The 18,838-nt window shown below is 37.6% G+C and overlaps 1 protein-coding gene across 3 annotated transcripts in view; it reads left to right on the top strand.

Moving 5' to 3' along the window:
* GRIN2B (glutamate ionotropic receptor NMDA type subunit 2B) overlaps nt 1-18,838 on the top strand; it is a 663,246-nt gene that overhangs the window by 364,858 nt on the left and 279,550 nt on the right. For 2 of the 3 annotated variants that reach the window (XM_069101530.1, XM_069101531.1), the window contains exon 4: nt 9,476-10,074. In XM_069101530.1, coding sequence (XP_068957631.1) covers nt 9,476-10,074 — 599 coding nt within the window. Of the gene's footprint in view, nt 1-9,475; nt 10,079-18,838 lie in introns of those variants that run through there. The other variant, XM_069101532.1, reaches the window with a different exon arrangement.

The following is an 18,838-nucleotide window of genomic DNA, read 5'->3' as shown; positions in this document are numbered from 1 at the left end:
TTAGCCTAGGGGCAGGGAAGATCTTTAAAATTTACATTCTTATTACAGATTACTTATCTATAGACATGCTATATCACTTAGTAAGATATAATAAATTCTTTGAGTACAGAGAATTTCTGACTTTTGTATGTGCATTCCCAACACCAAGCACAATGCCTTGAACCTAGTAGATACTTAATAAACTCATGTTGAGTAGTTGCTAGTTCTTTTTTTTTGCTTTTTGGAGAGGGGAAGTCAGGGCAATTGGGGTTAAGTGACTTGCCCAAGGTCACATGGCTAGTAAGTGTTAAGTATCTGAGGTCAGATTTGAACTCAGGTCCTCCTGGTTCCAGGGCTGGTGCTCTATTCACTGCACCACCTCTCTGCCCCACTAGTTCTTTTTTTATTAAGCACATTTTAAACTTTACAAATAGTTTAAGTGCAATATTTGATCCTTACAACAAACTCCACTATGACACTATAGGTATTATTATCTTCATTATATAGGTGAGAAGTTAGATGACTGTCATTCAATTTAATTCAACAAGCATTTATTAAGTACCTACTATGTGCCAGGCACTGTGCTAAGTATTGGGGATACAAACAAGAGAGTGAATGTTAGTCCCTGCCCTCAAGGAGCTTACTAACTTTTAAAAAATATGAATTTTTAAAATATTTATTAAAAATCGAATTCTAAATTCTTTTCCTCCACCCTCCCTCACATGTCGAGAAGGCAAGTAATATGATATCACTTTTATGTGTGGTCATAAAAAATATATTTCCTTATTAGCCATATTGAAAAAAAAACCTCAAATAATAAAAGCAAGAAACATAAAGAAGGTGAAAAAAAAGTATGCTTCAATTTGTACTCAGAATTCTTCAATTCTCTCTCTGGTGGGGGATAGAATTTTTCATCATGGGTTTTTTGGAATGGTTCTTGGATCATTATATTAATCAGAGTAGATAAGAATTTTAGTTGATCATTGTTACAATATTGCTGTTACTGTGTTTACCTAGTTCTATTCACTTCATTTTGCATCAGTTCATATACGTCTTTCCAGGATTTTTTTCTAAAACTATCCTGCTTGTCATTTTTTATACCACAATAGTATTCTATCACAATTATATACCACAACTTATTCAATTATTCTCTAGTTGATAAGAATCCCCTTAATTTGCAATTCTTTGCCACTTTAAAAAGGAGCTATGTAAATATTTTTGTACATATAGGTCTTTCATCCCTTTTCTTTGATCTCTTTTGGTTATAGTGGTATTGTTGGTTCAAGGGCTACACATAGTTCCAAACTGTTCTCCAGAAATGTTGGATCAGTTCACACCTCCACCAATAGTTCATTAGTGTTTCTATTTTTCCATGTCCTTTCCAACATATATCCTTTTTCTTTATTTTTATGTTAGCCAATCTGATAGGTGTGTGATGGTACCTCAGAGTTGTTTTAATTTGCATTTATTTAGCCAATAGTGATTTAGAGATTTTTTATGTGACTATTGATAGCTTTGATTTCTTCTGAAAACTGTCTGTTCATACCCTTTGTCCATTAATCAATTGATAAATCTCTCTTTTTTAAAACAAATTTGACTCAGTTCCCTATATATTTGAGAAAGGAAGCCTTTATTAGAGAAACTTTCTGCAAAAATTTATTCTTGCTTCTTGCTTTCCTTTAAATTTAGGCTTCATTGATTTTGTTTTTGCAAAATATTTTTAATTTCATGTAATCAAAATTACCAATTTTACTTCCTGTGATCTTATCTCACTTTATCATGAATGCTTCCCTTATTCATAGATCTTAGAGGTAAAATTTTCCATATTCCCCTAATTTAATTATGATGTCACCCTTTACCTCTAGATTATTTGATCATTTTGACCTTATTTTGGTATATGGTGTGAGCTGCTAGTCTATGCCTAGTTTCTGCCAAACTGTTGCCAATTTTCCTACAATATAGATTTCAATCACAATCTTAACAGTGATATATCCTTATAAGAAAATAACAGCATCATTTTAATTTAAATCCTTTCCTAGTTATTTAAATGGAATTTACAAAATAGAAGAAGAGGGAAAATCAAAAATATATATGAACCGACAGTTCAATTCAACAAACTTTCTTCTAAGAGAACTTTATGTACTCTAGGCATTTTCCCTCTATCAACAAAAGTAATTATCTCAATAAAACAATACATGGAAATTAATAAGAAAAATACCAAAGATGATTCTTGTTTTAAAACATTATGGTGTCACCCAAGACTAAAACCTTCATTTTCAAATATGAGAAAAAAAAACAGAGATTGTGCATTATTGGTCAATGAGCTTGACTTTGAATCCTGGGAAAATTCTAGAAAAGCTCATCAAAGAAACATTTGGCAAACATCTAAAAAGGGAAGCAATGTTTACAGAGAATTAGCATGGCTTTATCTAGAGCAGATCATATAAGATTAACCTTGTTTCTTTTTTTAAAGGATTACTAAACTAGAAAAGAAGAGAATGTTGTGGATAGAGATGATTTAAGTTTTAGCAAGATTTTTTATTCAGTTTCTCATACTGTTCTTGTGGAGAAGTTGGAGAAATGCAGATTAAATGATACAAGGAGTTAAATTTATAATTGGTCAAAGGGACAAACTCAATGATTGAATGGTTCAACATCAGCCTTGGAGGAATTCTCCAGTAGAATATGCTAGGGAATCTGTTCTTGGTCCTGGGGAGTTGAACATTTTTATCAATGACTTGAATAAAAGTATAGAGGGCACGATCATCACATTTACAGAGGAAGCAAAGCTGGGACACAATGTGAATCGTAGATGACAAAATCAGAATCCAAAAGGAGCTTCACAAACTAGAACATTGGGCTGACTCTAATAAGATGGAATTAAATATGTGCCACCTAGGTTTCATGCTGGCAGTATTCGCATAAGGTTGTCCTCATTGATGGAGACAATAATGACTCAGTACTTTGAGTCTGGGGCAGCTAGGTGGTGCAGTGGATAGAGTGATGTACCTGGAGTCAGGAAGACTCAGCACCATGAGTTCAAATCTGGCTCCAGACATTTATTAGCTCTGTGACCTTGGCAAGTAGCTTAGCCCTGTTTGCCCCAGTTTTTGCATTAGTAAAATGAGCTGGAGAAGGAAATGGCTAACCATTCCAGTATCTTTGCCAAGAAAACCACAAATGGGGTCACAAAGAGTTGGCCATAACTGAAAAATGACAGAAAAACAACTGCATGTCTGAGTAAAGGAGAAGTTGGTCTCATACCAACTCCAATTCCTGAGGACTGATGATGAAACATGCTGCCCAACACTAAATAGAGAGGTAATGGACTCGAAGAGTAAGTCTTTTTTTACGTATCTAATGTAGAGATTTTTGTTCAACTAAATATATATATTTGTAATAGGTTTTGTTGAGGCAGATAGGTGGCACAGTGGACAGAATTCTGGGCCAGGAGTCAGGGAGACCTTAGTTCAAATGTGGCCTCAGAAAATTACTAGCTGTTTGTCCTTGGGCAAGTCACTAAACCTCTGTTTGTTTCAGTTTCCTCATTTATAAAATAGGGATAATAATGGCAACTACCTCTCAGGGTTGCTGAGAGATCAAATAGAATTTAGCATAGTGCCTAGCACATGCTTTCTCAACAGCAATAGGGGGAAATAGGAGGGATAGAATTCAGAGTTGAAAATAATACTGAATTAGAAAATAAAATAAAAACAATCCATGGATCTTAGTGAACCATAAGTTCAATATGAGTCAGCAATGTAATATGGCAGGTAGTGTGTATATCAGCTACATTAAGAGATCCTCCAGGAGAGAGGGGAAAGAAAATTTGAAACTCAAGGAGTTGTGGAACTGAATCTTGTAAACTAAAAGTAAACAAACAAATTAATAAAGACAAAAAAAAAAATAAAAAAGAGATCCTTCAGGAATAGCAAGATGATAGTACCACTATATTCTCCTGAAGAATAGTAAGAGAAAGGCTACCAATATGATGAAGGGTCTTGAGTATATAACATAAGGGGCTTACTTGAAGCACCTGGGCATTTTTGATCTGAAAATGAGAAAATTCAGGGGTGGGGGGATGTGATAAACCATCTTTCAGTATTTGAAGGAATGTCTTGAGGAAGTGAATTTTGGCTTGTTCTGTTTGGTGCTTAAGGGAAGAACCAGGAGAAATGGGTATGATTTGTAGAGGCCTGAAGTCAGGAAAGACTTTGTGACTCCAAGGGCTGTTCAGAATGAATTGGGCTATCTCTAGAGGCAGTAGATGCCTCTTCCTTGGAGAACCTTAAATGTAGTCCACCACTCAATGGACATGTTATAATGAAGATTCCTTTGGTTCGGTTTGGACTAAATGGTAGTGAAGATCTGTCCCAACTCACCACTTCTGGGATTCTGTGATCTATTTCTCAGCTTTGAGGAATTTTAAAAATGTGAATCAAGATGCATTTGTATTAGGAAAAGAGCTGATTAAATCGCACCTCCAGGAAACAGGAACAAAAGCTGTTAGCTAATGCTTTAAAGGAACATGATTTTAAATTTGTCTTTAAAAAGGGAAAAACTGGAAAGCAAAAGTCAAAGCCACAAGAATGATTTCAAATGAGGAACGTGGTCTCTAGGATAACCTTCCTTGAAGATATTTAATAAGGCTTCAACTTCTTTTACTGCAAAAATTTCCATAATCTACTTTAAAGGCATGATGCAAACTAAGTATAATATAATATATTAGTTTATTTTTATATATTAATTTCTTTTAATTTTTCCAAAACAATATTCAAATGGTCTGCTTTATTTCATCCAAGCTAATGATATTAAATATTTACAATCTAAAACAGGAACGGACAATACACATGGATCTAAATAAATCTTTCAAAGAATTAAAGTTTATTCCACTTTACCAACTAGAAATTTCATAGGTACCTCCTTATGGACTCTCTATCTTTCCAATTCACTATCTTCCTTGAAGTTTCTTCTGAGAATGAGAAGGAGTTAGGGGAAGTGTAGTCAGTTAGTTACCTAATAGAAAAAATTGATAATCGATTTCATCAGTGTACACCTTTCTTTTTAACAGAAGACAGTTCAGAAAAACCAACCAGCTCATCAACTGAGTCTGACAGTGCATATGCTATTCCACAGTCAGTCCCCAAATTTGCAAATAAGAGATGGAAGGCTGAGCCCTTATTTTTAATAAAGAAAAACTTTTAAGCAGAACCAGTAAACAAATTGATCACATCTGGCAGTATATGAAACATTCTTTACCTTTAGTTTTCCATTTCCATACTGAGAGGAAAGAAACACATTTCACTATTGCTTTTCTGATACCAAGACTGGTCATGTCATTATGAGTTCATTTATCTTTTAATTGTTATTATTTTCATTATTGAGGTAATTGTAAATATTTCTCTCCTTACTTTTTGTATCAATTCAGATTTCTTCCTATGTTTCTCTAATAATTCATATTCATTGCTTCTTACTGTGTGTCCCATTGCATTTAAACACAGAAACTCCTCCCAATTTCAACATAACAGATAATAGAAAAAGGCCATGAAAAGCAAATCTACTTAAAAATGGAGCATTATGTTTTATGATGAATGGTGAAAAACAATCTGATTGGGACTTCAACTTGAAAATGAAATGAAAACTCATGAAAATGAGTTTAAATTTATCTTTCACAAAATTGAATTTCCAATTGCAACTGCATACAAATTCTTAGATCAAAGGAAAAAATCAAATGCTAATTTTTTAGTATAGTTTTTCCTACAAAATTGTAGGATAACATAATATTATATACTTCCTTTAGAGTGTAAGTTCCTTAGGGCAAGGACTATTTTTTTTTCTTGTATGCTTAGCACAGTCTCTGGGACACAGTAAATATTTAATAAATGATTGTGACCTGATATGCATCTCTTCAGATTTGAGTCTTTAGCATGATCATAAAGATGATTATTAGTACCAAAATGTTTGAGGCCTTTATTAGTTTTCTTAACCTTTGAGCTTTCAAATAATCTTCCTTTGATGTTATTACCAACAATTATAGGCTGATATTGACAGGATGAGAGGTGATCAGTGACATAGAACACTAATCTTAATCAGATGCATATTTGAGTGGGGTCTAAGTTTATTAGTCATTAGTTTATTACTGAATATTGTTGTGTTATGCCAACTTTTGCTTCCCTTTGCAACTTAATAGGGAGGTAATGTGGCACTGGGAACAGAGAGGCAGTCTCACAGTAAGGAAGAATTGAGTTAAACTCCTGCCTTAAACACATACTGGTTGTGTGGCTCTGACCAAGTCATTCAATCTCCCAGTGACCCAGGAATTGCTCTAATATTAAAAGTTGCTGAACAATTGCTGTTGTGCATTGGTGGAAGGTCTTAAGGGAAGGGAAGGATTTTAACACCCAGAGATGAGGAGGGCATGCACTCTAGGCATTGAGGATAGACAGCTTAAATCACAAAGGTGAGTGAGTGTGTGTGTGTGTGCGAGCGTGTTCGTGAATGAGAGACAGAGACCAAGTAATAGTTGGTAATCAATAGAGCAATGTGAAATAATACTGGAAAGTTAGGTTAGAGTGAAATGATGGAGGCCTTTATATACAAGGCTAAGGAAATTGTCTTGGCTATAGTCAGTAGGGAGTCATTAAAAGTTTCTGAGTACTAGAGGGACATGGGAGAGGGGAGGACAAATCTGAACTGAGAGAGGATATAAATAAAACATTGAGCAAGAAAGATGAACATGGTCTTATAGAGAAGTCATATTGAGACCATAGTTATGTGGATTTAGATTTTTTTTCCAGTGAGTCCTAGTCTTATGCTTTTTCACAAAAAGGTAATGACTCAAAGGTTATGCCAACAGCGAATAAGCTTTGGAAGACTGCAAGTGTGTACCTCCTAACTGAGGCAGCAAGGTTGTATACATAGCTGGATAGATCATGCACCTAAGGTCAGGAAGACCTAAGTTTGAAGGCAGCCTCAGATACTTCTTGGTTGTGTGGCCCTGGGCAAGTCACTTTTATTTATTTATGTTTTACCTTTTTTTGGAGGGCAATTGGGGTTAAGTGACTTGCCCAAGGTCACAGGGCTATTGTGTTTGTGTGTGTGTGTGTGTGTGTGTGTGTGTGTGTGTGTGTTAAGTGTCTGAGGCCGGATCCTGACTCCAAGGCCAGTGCTCTATTCACTGCCGCCACCTAGGCACCCCAGGACAAGTCACTTTTAACCCTCTATGTCTGTCTCAGTTTCCTCAACCATAAAGAGGTAATAACAATAGTAAACATGTCTTAGGTTTCTGGTGCCCAGGGTCACAATGAGGAACAAATGAGCTAATATTTGTAAAATGACTAGCACAGTTCCTGGCACATATTAGTTGCTTAATAAATTCTTCCTTTCTTCCTTCTTGCCTCCCTTCCTTCCATCTGGGTTATGGACCATATGTCTTATATCCAAGGGTCATCCTAGCTAGGCTCAGAGAATCTGATCACTGAAGGATATCCCTTGTTAGGCATTTATCAGCATCTCATGAAGATGGCTGAGTAGAGCTTATAGAGTTCTGTGATTAGTTGAAGTGGTATCCACACCAATGAAACCTCATATTCTTTCAGCATCACAGAAAGAGGCAGAGATAATAGTTGGGGCCCAAGATTTTCAAGCAGTGTGCCAAGTTCAGCTTGTGCAGGTAAAATTAAAAGGAGCCTCTCTTCCTCACTGAAAGAGACTGAATAATGAATGCTCAAATCTGAGAGGGAAAAAGGTAGTCAGGGTAACTCTGTGGTTGATACAAAGCAAATGCCAATAAGCAGTTAGATAATAATTGATTATGTTGACAAAGGTATTTAATTGGTGGTATCTAGGTGTTCACTAGAAACAGTTAAATGGTTCAGTGGATGGAGCACAGGGTCTGGAGTTGGGAAGACCTGAATTCAAATGTGACCTCAGACGCCAGCTGTGTCATTTAACAGTTTAAGTCATTTAACCTTGTTTGCCTTAATTCCCTGGAGAAGGAAATGGCAAACCACTTGAGTATCTTTGCCAAGAAAACCATATAAATTGAATTGCTGTGCCATGGTCCCTGGGGTCATAAAGAGTTGTACACAAGCGAATGATTGAACAACAACTGTTTACTATTTTTTTTTTTTTTGCTTTTTGAAGGGGGGGAAGGGAGGACAATTGGGTTTAAGTGACTTGCCCAAGGTGACACGGTTAGTTAGTGTTAAGCGTCTGAGGTCACATTTGAACTCAGGTCCTCCTGACACCAGGACTGATGCTCTATTCACTGAGCTACCTAGCCCCCCCCCCCAACAGTTTACTATTTCTAGCCTTGCTGTAAGTAGAAAATACAGAGTAGATACAATCTGTGTTATGTCCCACGAAGTTATTACAGACTTTGTAGAGGATGTGCTGATAAGTAGATCATGCATTTGCTTTTGCTTCTCTGAGAAATCTATACCTAAATAATGTGAATTTAGTGTTGTTGTTGAGATATTTTTTCAGTTCTGTCTGACGTTTCATGAATCCCTTTGGTGTTTTCTTGGCAAAGATTCTGGAGTGGCTTGCTGTTTCCTTCTCTGGCTCGTTTTACATATGAGGACACTGAGGCAAACAGGGTTAAGTGACTTGCCCAGGGTCAGACAGCTAGTATGTGTCTGAAGCCAGATTTGAACTCAGGAAGATGAGTTTTCCTGAATCCAGCCCTGGCACTCTATCCACTGTGCAACCTAGTCCACTAATCATGGGACCAATGCACCATTTGTTTGGTGGCAGCTACTTAAACTTGGCAGTTCTTGTAAATGTTTAACAATTGACTGAAAAAAAATGTACTCATGAAATAATCATGACAAACTGTATTCTTAACATCTTTTCCATTGCTTTTTTTAAGTCTAGAAAGCAACAAATTAATAAACAAGCCCCTCTTTGAAGCATTTGTGTATTTCCAAAGTGTAAATGTTCACACTGAAAATTTAACAATTGGCTCCCACAAACTAATGAAAGCTTGGTACAGCATTCTCCCTGCTAGAAGAACCTTTCAAGTGACCAGGATATCACACTATATGTATGGTGTAGGGCATGATGTCTTCCCTTTCCTTCTTTTATTGCAACTCATAAGGGATGTGGGCTAGGGTTCAGGAAATGTTATCAGATCAGTTCTACCACAATGACCATCTATTTTCAAAAATATTTTAGATAAGCAATGGTAGTAGGCTTGTTAAAAGACATTTTGGATTATTTCAAATTTAGATGAAATATCAAAGTTTGTTTTTAAGAAGTATTATATTGTCTCAGGATGGTAAAGTTTTATCATGTGTGGGTGTCTTTAATATATTTTTGAATCTAACTGTACCTAGTCTTAAAGACATGGTATAAAAGGGTTTTGGACAAGACTCTCTTATTTCTCCACCTTCTGCCACCCTGACTTTTCTCTTTCTCCCTTGCCATGCCTGACTCAAAACTTGATGTTGATTTCTTTTATTTGATTTCTCTCTTTCTTTTTTGCCCCATTTAGGATGATTCCTCCATGTTCTTCCAATTTGGCCCATCAATTGAACAGCAAGCTTCTGTAATGCTCAACATCATGGAGGAGTATGATTGGTACATCTTTTCTATTGTCACCACCTACTTCCCTGGATACCAAGACTTTGTCAACAAAGTTCGCAGCACCATTGAAAACAGCTTTGTGGGTTGGGAGTTAGAGGAGGTCCTCCTGCTTGACATGTCCTTAGACGATGGCGATTCCAAGATCCAGAACCAGCTGAAGAAGCTTCAAAGCCCCATCATCCTTCTTTACTGTACTAAGGAAGAAGCTACCTATATCTTTGAAGTGGCTAACTCTGTAGGGCTAACTGGCTATGGCTATACATGGATTGTACCTAGCCTAGTGGCAGGGGATACAGACACTGTGCCCTCAGAGTTCCCCACTGGGCTCATCTCTGTTTCATATGATGAGTGGGATTATGGCCTTCCTGCCAGGGTGAGGGATGGGATCGCCATAATCACTACGGCCGCTTCTGACATGCTCTCTGAACACAGCTTCATCCCTGAGCCTAAGAGCAGCTGCTACAACACCCATGAGAAAAGAATCTACCAATCCAATATGCTAAATAGGTAAGAGTGTGAAGTAAGATGAAATCAGAGGGTGGAGGAAGGGCTGGGTTTCAAAAATGTGAATTGAATGGTGTAGAATTTCAGAAACAGTGAGAAATGCAGGACAAGGTAGCAGTGGGTTGGAGGCTGGTGACTGGGCTGAGGGCCTAGAACAATGAATGGTGGGGGTGATTCTGATCCAAATTGTGCTTCTTTGTGTTTCTGTTCCAAGTGTCCTTGGTTGTTGGTGTAGCAGTATACCCCAAGTAGGAGGAGACGAGAGAAGGCCAATCCACTGTTTCCTCTGGAATGCCACATATGATGGGTGAATGGTGAGCAGGTGATACATAGGTCTGTGGGCATGCCGACAGTATTCTCCCCTCACAAAATGGGCTGGATTATATTGGGATGCCAGGACTTCCCCCACCAAAGCAGACCACAGTGGGAGCAGCCTGCGTGGTTGCTTTTGACAGCTGGGTCCCCTGCTTTCACTATAGCAAGGCAACTTCTGAGCTTGGTCACTTTCACCTGAGATCAGCTCCTACAAGACAGAAAACAAATAAACGACAGTGACTTCGTATTGGGAGTATTGTGAGGTATGATAGAGGCTGTACTCTAGAAAGGTAAGAAATCATGCAGGTTGTGTTGAGTGGGGTCCTTGCTGTCCTGCTGGGGCTCCATTATTTCTGCTCACTCACCCCATACAAATGGGCTAGAATTTTTGCCCCAGCTAAAGACCCATAATTCAGTGCTTATCCTAGAATCCTGGCATAACCAGTGATAAGTTTCCATAACATAAATGCTATCTGTACCTCATGTCAGATTCTTTCCCCATCATTGGATATCTAGGTTGGAATAATTCATCATGGTACCCTTCATGGCTCTGAGCTGTCTGATACACCACTGTAATCTAGAGCTATTGTATTCAACTATGCTTTCCATTATGACATAATACTATTCTTAAAAATTGCTATAGATATTGTTCTGGGTTCCCTTCTTTCCTCTCAATCTGGGTTCAGGTTATTTCACACACACAGAGAGGTACACAAACACATACAGACACATGCACACAGACAAACATAATGGTTTCTTATTGAATATAATCAACCCTGTAGGAAATTCCAAAGCAAAAGTTAACAAATAACATAAGGGAATCATGTGAATATTACATTAAAGTCTACGGATATGGTGAGACTCTTTCTATCCTAAAACCACTGAGTACAGAAAGCAAAAGCTTTGGATACACTGTTTTTCCCTTTGTTTCACAAGCCCCTACTGTGGACTTGTTCTCCCCAACTCTCTCCCATTGGCATGACAGTTCCATAGAGAGCATCCTATCTTTCCTCTCAAGATATGAGGAATAACCCTTGAGAGGTTGGTGTTTCTAATACTGTCATTCACAAGTACCCTTCCCAGGTGCTCCTCACTATTAGTCAACCAGCTGACATCAGTTGACCCTCCCCAGCTGGGAGCCCACTCTGCCTAGGGAAATAGGTTGGTATAAAAACATTTTCCCCTGCCTCAACCCTGTGCATATTCTCCATCCTACCTAGACAGGGTGTTCCAAAGTTCTTATTGCAGTTTGATTTTAACTTTAACTATTAAAATGTGAAGTTTAGCTAAGAACTTTGGGACACCCTGTGTATACACAAAGATCCTGGAGAGAAAAGGCTCAAACTTGAAACACATAGGTAGTAAGACACATATGTAGGGAATGTACATACATGATTGGGGGTGATGCTTAGACAGGGAATTCTTTAGTCCTTTTCTCTCTTCTTAAGTGCCCTCACTGAGATCGCTTCTGGGTGTTTCGTAGCTGATGAATAAGTCATTCCCTTGCTTCTAAGACATGGTGCTTTGACTTCTGGGTTGGTTCAGTCCTAACCTGGGTCAAGCAATTAGCTCTTCAGGCCTGTCTCCTCTGTGTATTCAACCACTGTGGCTACTGGCAGACTGTGCTACTAATTCTGATTGCTGGATCTCTGATGGCTCCTCTGACCTTTTGGAGATCATTAGGTTATAACCTGGTCTCTGGACCATTCATCCAAGATCAGGAAAGAATAAACCCAGGAGACAAAAGAAGCAGAGACATCATGCTTTGCAGACACCTGGCAGCTGAGCAGGGAGATTAGGCACTTCTACTTGCTGCCACTCATACTGTCTGACCCCCTAGGAGAGGCTAACAGCATACCTAGCCACAATAGTATTTCAATCTTTCTGGGGTCAGTTTATCGTGCCCAGTACTTTTTTAAATGACAAACCAAAAAACCAAGATAGATAGCCATCATGAAAACATGCTGAAGATAAAACTGCTGCCAACATTTGGTTTATGAGCATGCCTTTTTCACTAATGGCCTGTGGCACTGCCAGGAAGGTCCTTCACTCTTCAGATTGTGGTATCTTGGGGCTATCAAGAATGAATCTTGCAAGACTCAGGTGACATCAGGGGTCAGTGTTGGGAAAGGGACCTCTTCCTTATGCTAAGAACATTAGCAGTTTTGTTGGCACATCTTTACAGGCCAGATGTTGGCACATTGTTACATCTTCATCGGGTCCACTGATAGTTGATCAAACCATGTTTATTTCCTACATGATTTTGTAGGAAATCTTCATGGCAAGTGGAGGTAAATGAAATTTCATGGGTTTTATATGAATTCCAAGTCCAAGATACAGGTGAGTACTTGAAGGGATTGACTTCTTTTGTTATTCAAGGAAGATTAAAGGCTAAAAAATAACAAATGCTTCATACTCAGAGTTGGCCTTTCAAATTGTATTGTTTCCATTTTTTGTGACCAAGGAACAATATGATATGTCACCCTAAAATCCTTCTGAGTTGAATTTTTTCCTTAACCCTCAGTAGCATTACCAGCTAGACTTAGCTAGACATTTCACCAGATGTAGCCTGTCAGCAATGGTTATAAAAAAGCCTGGTGTTGGTAAATGTGGCCCATTTGTTCGTGTCCTTTTAGTAAACATGGTATAAAAACGCACCATTGACTGAATCATGCTGAGTCTTTGACTCCCCATTGAGAATATAATTTGATTGAACATGATAAGAAATTCTTTATCCCATCTATCTCCACATGAAAGTTTTTATTAGAACCTGAGGGGGGTCTGAAAGAACCTTTAAATCAGATAATATAAAACTGTTTTGGAAATGATTAGGTCAAATGTCCAGAATCATCTTTATCCCCTTGAGCTAGGGGAGAATTATTAGCTGTTAGTAGGTATGTTGTCTATATTTTCACTTTATCACTTCCTCAGGGACCAATTAATACTTATTTTTCCCTTCTAGTGCGTTCTCTAACATTGTGTATAAGTCTATTTATGTCATTTGGATGATGGAGCATCTTCTAGTTACTTCAGGACTCTCTTTTTGATATAAGAGCCCAGTATTCCTACTCTTTCTATACCTCTCCCTTTGAAATTAGCAGAAAGGGAAGATGCTGTTTAAGATATTTGATTCTTAATTTGACACATTTCATATATTTTTATGTTGAATATTTTCTAACTCCCTAGAATTCTGGATTAATAATAGCATTATACTTGTTACCTGAGCAGCTAAGTGGCACCTGGAATCTTGAAGTCCTAAGTTTAAATCCTGTCTCAGCCAGGATGATGTGACTCTGGGCAAAACACTTAACCTCCCTGTGCCTCGATTTCCTCATCTGTAGGATGGGGATAATAATAACATACACCTTTTAGAGTTTTTGTGAGATAAAAGGAAATAACATGTAAAGAAATTTACAAACCTTAAAGCACTACATGGGTTCTAGTAATTATTATTATTATTACTGCATTTAAAACTGCTTTCCATTCCTATGAAACTTTACTCATCCCCACAACTCCATTTCTTCTCTTTTCGCTTACTTTTTAACATCTTGTTATCTGACTTTGAATCTCATTCAACTCAGTCTCCTTTGCTGGAGAATTTCCGCTCACCATGGTTATCCCCAGGTTATGACCTAGACCTAACCCTTCTTCTCTCTCTCCATGCCTTTCTATTTTTGTAGATGAACTCATCAGCTGCTATGGGTTCAATTATCTTCTCTATGCAGGTGATTCTCATATCCAACAATGGTCTCTTTCCTGAGCTCTACTCTTACATTACAAGTAGTCTTTTGGATGTTTCTGGCTAAGTATATTAGTCATAGCATATTCATTGTGTCCAAAATGTAAATCACTATCCCCTCAATCCCATCCTGTTTTCACACATCCCTGTTTATTTTGAGGACACTTCATTCTTCTAGTCATTCAAGTCTTCAACCTCCAGGTACTCCTAGATTCCTCCTTCTTCTCCATCTCTTAATAGGAGTTTTCTTTTCTTTTTTTATTTATATTTTTCAAGTAATAAGTATTTTTTAATACTCTATCTCTCCTACTACTACTTATGCCACTGTGGAAATTTTGTTAAAAAATAAAATAAATCCCTCAATACATTCCTACATGATTTGTCAAAACAAATGACCACATTAGCCATGTCTCACAATGTATATCTCTCTGCATTTTAAGTTCACCACTTCTCCGTAAGGAAGTAATTGCTATATTTTATCTTCATTCTTTTGGACTTGTGATGAATGGATATGTTGCTCAGAGAGCTTTCAAAGTGGTTTTTCTCTCAACAATGTAGTAATCACTGCATTAATTTTTCTATTCACTTCATTCTCCATCAGTTCAACCCAGATCGCTCCAGAGGAGAGAATGAAGCTGGTGACTTTACACAGCCCTGCTTCACTTAAATCCAATTCACTTGCAAGTTAAGATATCACCTTCCTGTGTGTCATTGGTCATCTTTGAAAATTCAAAACAAACAACAACAAATATCTTCCCTCTTTCTTTTGGGAAAGTGAAAATCAGTTCCTTTTTATCATTTTTTAATGCAGAATAATGTTCCGTTACACTCATATAGATAAATAATGTTTTGTAAGCCTTGAATCACCATATAAATGCTATTATTATTAGCCATAATTTTTTTAGCCATTCCCCAATATAATTTCAAGTTTTTGGCTACCAACAAGAGAAATGCTGTAAATATTTTGTACATATTTGTCCTTTTCCTCTTTCTTTGATATAGCTAGGTCAAAAAGTATGCGAAGTTTGTTAACTTTCTGGGCATAGTTCCTGTTTTCCAGGTCCAAATTTCATTGTTGCCAAGTCTTGTTAAAACTACCTCCACAGTATCTCTATCTCGTCAATCTTCACCACTTTACTCATATGGATATCATCCTAATTCAAGTCCTCATGGCCTCATCCCTGGATTATTGTGCAATAGCTTCCTAATCTCCCTGTTTCCATTCTCTTTTCTGTTCAATCTTTTCTCCACTTAGCCTCCAACTGTTCTCAAAGAACAAGTCTGACCATGTCTCTCCCTCTTCATTGGCTCCCAAGTGCCTCCAGGTTAAAAAAAAGAAGTTTTAGCTTAACAACTAAAGTTGCTTTGCAATCTGACTCCAGTTTACCTTTCCAGGTTTATTGCACATTGCTTCCTTCATCACAATCAACATTTTAGCTAAATTGAACTACTTTTTTTAGCCACTCTCCCTTCTCTTTAAACTATCACACATATATGGCTGTTTGTATGTTATTTCTGCCATCAAGTGCTACCAACTCATGCTTTTCCAGTAGAATGTAACCATGTCATCTTGTTAAGGGAAGGCAATGTTTTTGGTTTCCTCCCTGTATCCTGAACACACACACTTCAAGGCCTGTTGGATTATGTTGGATTGGATTGACCAGAATCTTCCCATTACTACAGCCTTTGGGTAATAGGGAAAATATCTTTTGTCTAATTGATGGGACGAAAGGAGTTTCGTTAAGGTCTTGTTTAAACAGCTACCATGAAAACAAGGGCTCTAAAATCTTGAGGCAGCTCTCCTCTTCTTAGAACTATGTCGAACTAGATTGTTCCCATGGGAGGCCTATTTGACTTAGCTTGGCCTGGAAAGTGCTGAAAGGTGTAAAAATAAATGAGGGATTGAGTCAATTAGTTCTCAGACAGTGTAGGCAAGAGCTGCTTGGCTATTACCCATTTCACAGTTATTATTAAATGTTTATTGAGTGCTAGGTATATGCAAGACTGTGTACTACAGGTAAACCTCATTTTATGTAATAGATGTGTTACATATGAGCGAATAGGAACATTGCATGTCTTTTTTAATAAATTGAGTCATATTGCAAATGCACCAAAGTAGTTCACTATTTAAGAAACCCTATGCTGGATTTTTGTCTACTCTGATAATCACCATACTCTGGTCTCTTCAATTTATCTACTGTGCAAATCTAAACTTTCATGTATTGTGCTTAATGGCTGCTAAATGGAATGGAAAAGTATAAAAAATTCAAGGGAAATAGTGAAAAAATGTAGTAAACCATAAGACAGAGGGAGGCAGCAAGTTAAGCAAAAATTGAAAGAAGAAAAGACAAAAGTCTCTTTGAAAAATCAGTACTTGGTAATTTAAGGATATTTTCAGGCCTTCTTAGTCTCTATTTCTCTCCCATTCCCCATATTATGATGATATAGACATATTAAATAGTGTTTACTTCGGTAAAGTTCAATTGCTTTTCTTTTAAAATACATATATTTCAAATATAAATGTTTCCAAGACTAAATGGTTTTTCCTTTATGGTAATAGTTCATTCTCTGGCCTATTTCTAGATTTCTAAATTTTCCTGGGGGTGTGGAGAAGGGAGCCTTACATCCAGTGAAGAAATTTGGTGTTGGGTGAAATGTTGAATGTGTCTGTGTGTATGTGCATTGATGGAAAAAGAATGTGAGTAATAGTTATAATAATGAAGAGATAAAAGGAAAAGAATGATCAGAGTAGGCTGGCTACCATGCTGTGTGGATGGAGCAGGAGGTCTAAGAGTGACATTAGTAAAGAAGGGATATTAGTTGACAAAAGTAAGAGAGAGGGAATCTGGAAGCAAAGGCAGGAGAAGTAACTCCAACATCGGTCTAGGAAGTAGATGACCTGGAGATAGATAAATAGAAAAATCTCAGCTTTTCTTTATATACAAGTTAGGCCTTTGAGAAGCTTTGATGAGCCTTAGCACCTGTTGGAAGCCCTTCTTTACAACAGTCCTCTTTGTGAATTCAAATCTGGCCTCAGACACTTACTAGCTGTGTGACCTTGGGCAAGTCATTTAACCCTATTCACCTCAATTCCTCATCTTAACATGAACCGGAGAAAGAAATGACAAACCACTCCAGCATCTTTGCTAAGAAAATCCCAAATGGTGTCACAGTCAAATACAGCTGAAAAACAGCTGAACAAAAATAATTTTGAAGTACTTATGGGAAAAATATGTAAAGGTGTATAGCAGAGAGTGACAAAGGTAGGATTAGGGGAGAAATGAGGTCTATAAATGTAGAATGGAGGGTCATGTCCATAGAAATGATACTGCTATTTGGGGGGAAATTATGAAATGATCACCAAGAGGGGCAAGGGAGAGGAGAGATAAAATCCCAGGAAAGAGCCCGGGGACATAGTGATGCTTAGGGACCAGGACATGAAGGAGGAAAGCAGATGGAAAAGGATCTAATGAGAATTAAGAAGCACTATCATGAAAACTCAAGACAGAAAGAGTAACCAGCAGGAGGGATAGTCAACGAAGTCAAGGGGGTCAAGGAGACTGGGAAGGATAAGGCAAACAATCACTCAAATATTAATAATACCTACTATGTGCTGCTAATTGTGCAAGGTACTAAGGATATAAAGAAAGAAATAGCCCTTACCCTCAAGTAATTTACATTCTATTAGAAGTGACAACTTGTATGTATCTATTGAAACTGATATTATAGAAGTATATGCAAAATAAACATATAAAAGCAACATAATTTTGGAGGGAAGCACTAACATCTGGGGGATTAGGAAAGACCTGCTATAACTGGGTGTGGTGGTATATACCTCTAATGCCAGCTATAGGGGAAGCTGAGGCTGATGAATCTTAAGCTAGAGATCTCTGAATTGCAGTGGACAGTGCCAATTGAGAGTTTCAACTAAGTTTAGTATTAATTAGGTTAGCTCCTGGGAACAAAAGGTCACCAGTTTGCCTAAAAAAGGGGCAAATCAGCCCAGGCCAGAAATGGAGAAAGTCAAATCAGTAGCGGGATTTGACCCATGAGTGATACCCACCTGTGCAGTCTAGGTGAGATGAGACACAGTCTTTAAAGGAAAAGATGGTGGTGTGGGTCTATCGAAGGTGGCATTTGTCTGGAGCTTTGAAGCATAACAGGGATTTTAAAAAGCATAGTTGAGAAGGCAGTGCTCTCAAGTCATGGGGAACAACAACCTATATAAAATAATAGAAATGAGACATGGAGTGTTATGTGTAAGGAACAGAAAGACAATTTGTCTGGATCAAGGAGTTTGTGAAGCAGAGTAGGGAACTGGAATATTAAGAGCCTTAAATGCCAAAGAGAGGAATTTGTCTTTGATCCTAAGGGTGGTAGGGACACACGTGGTAGAATGATATAGTCAGATCCATGCTTTAGGAAAAAACCAGGTCATTGGATTTGACAAGTAAATGATTGTTGGTAAACTTATAGAGAATGATTTCGGATGAATAAAGAGGTTTCAAATCAAATTGCAATGGAAGTGAGGAAGTAGATACATAGAGACAGAGTAATAAGTGTGAAAGAGAACTGGCTCTGGACCTACATTCATATCTTATTTCTTTCATTTACTGGTAACCTGTGTGGCAAAGGAAGGAAAGAAGGATGGAAGGAAGGATGGAAGAAAGAAAGGAAGAAAGGAAGGGAGGAAGGAAGGAAGGAAGGAAGGAA

This window comes from Petaurus breviceps, unplaced genomic scaffold (assembly GCF_028583685.1).
Source record: "Petaurus breviceps papuanus isolate PSGF00001 unplaced genomic scaffold, PetGlider_PUasm1.0 470, whole genome shotgun sequence".
Lineage (NCBI taxonomy): Eukaryota > Metazoa > Chordata > Mammalia > Diprotodontia > Petauridae > Petaurus > Petaurus breviceps.
The sequence above is the reverse complement of the archived record's forward strand: the minus strand, read 5'-3'. Positions and strand labels throughout refer to the sequence as shown.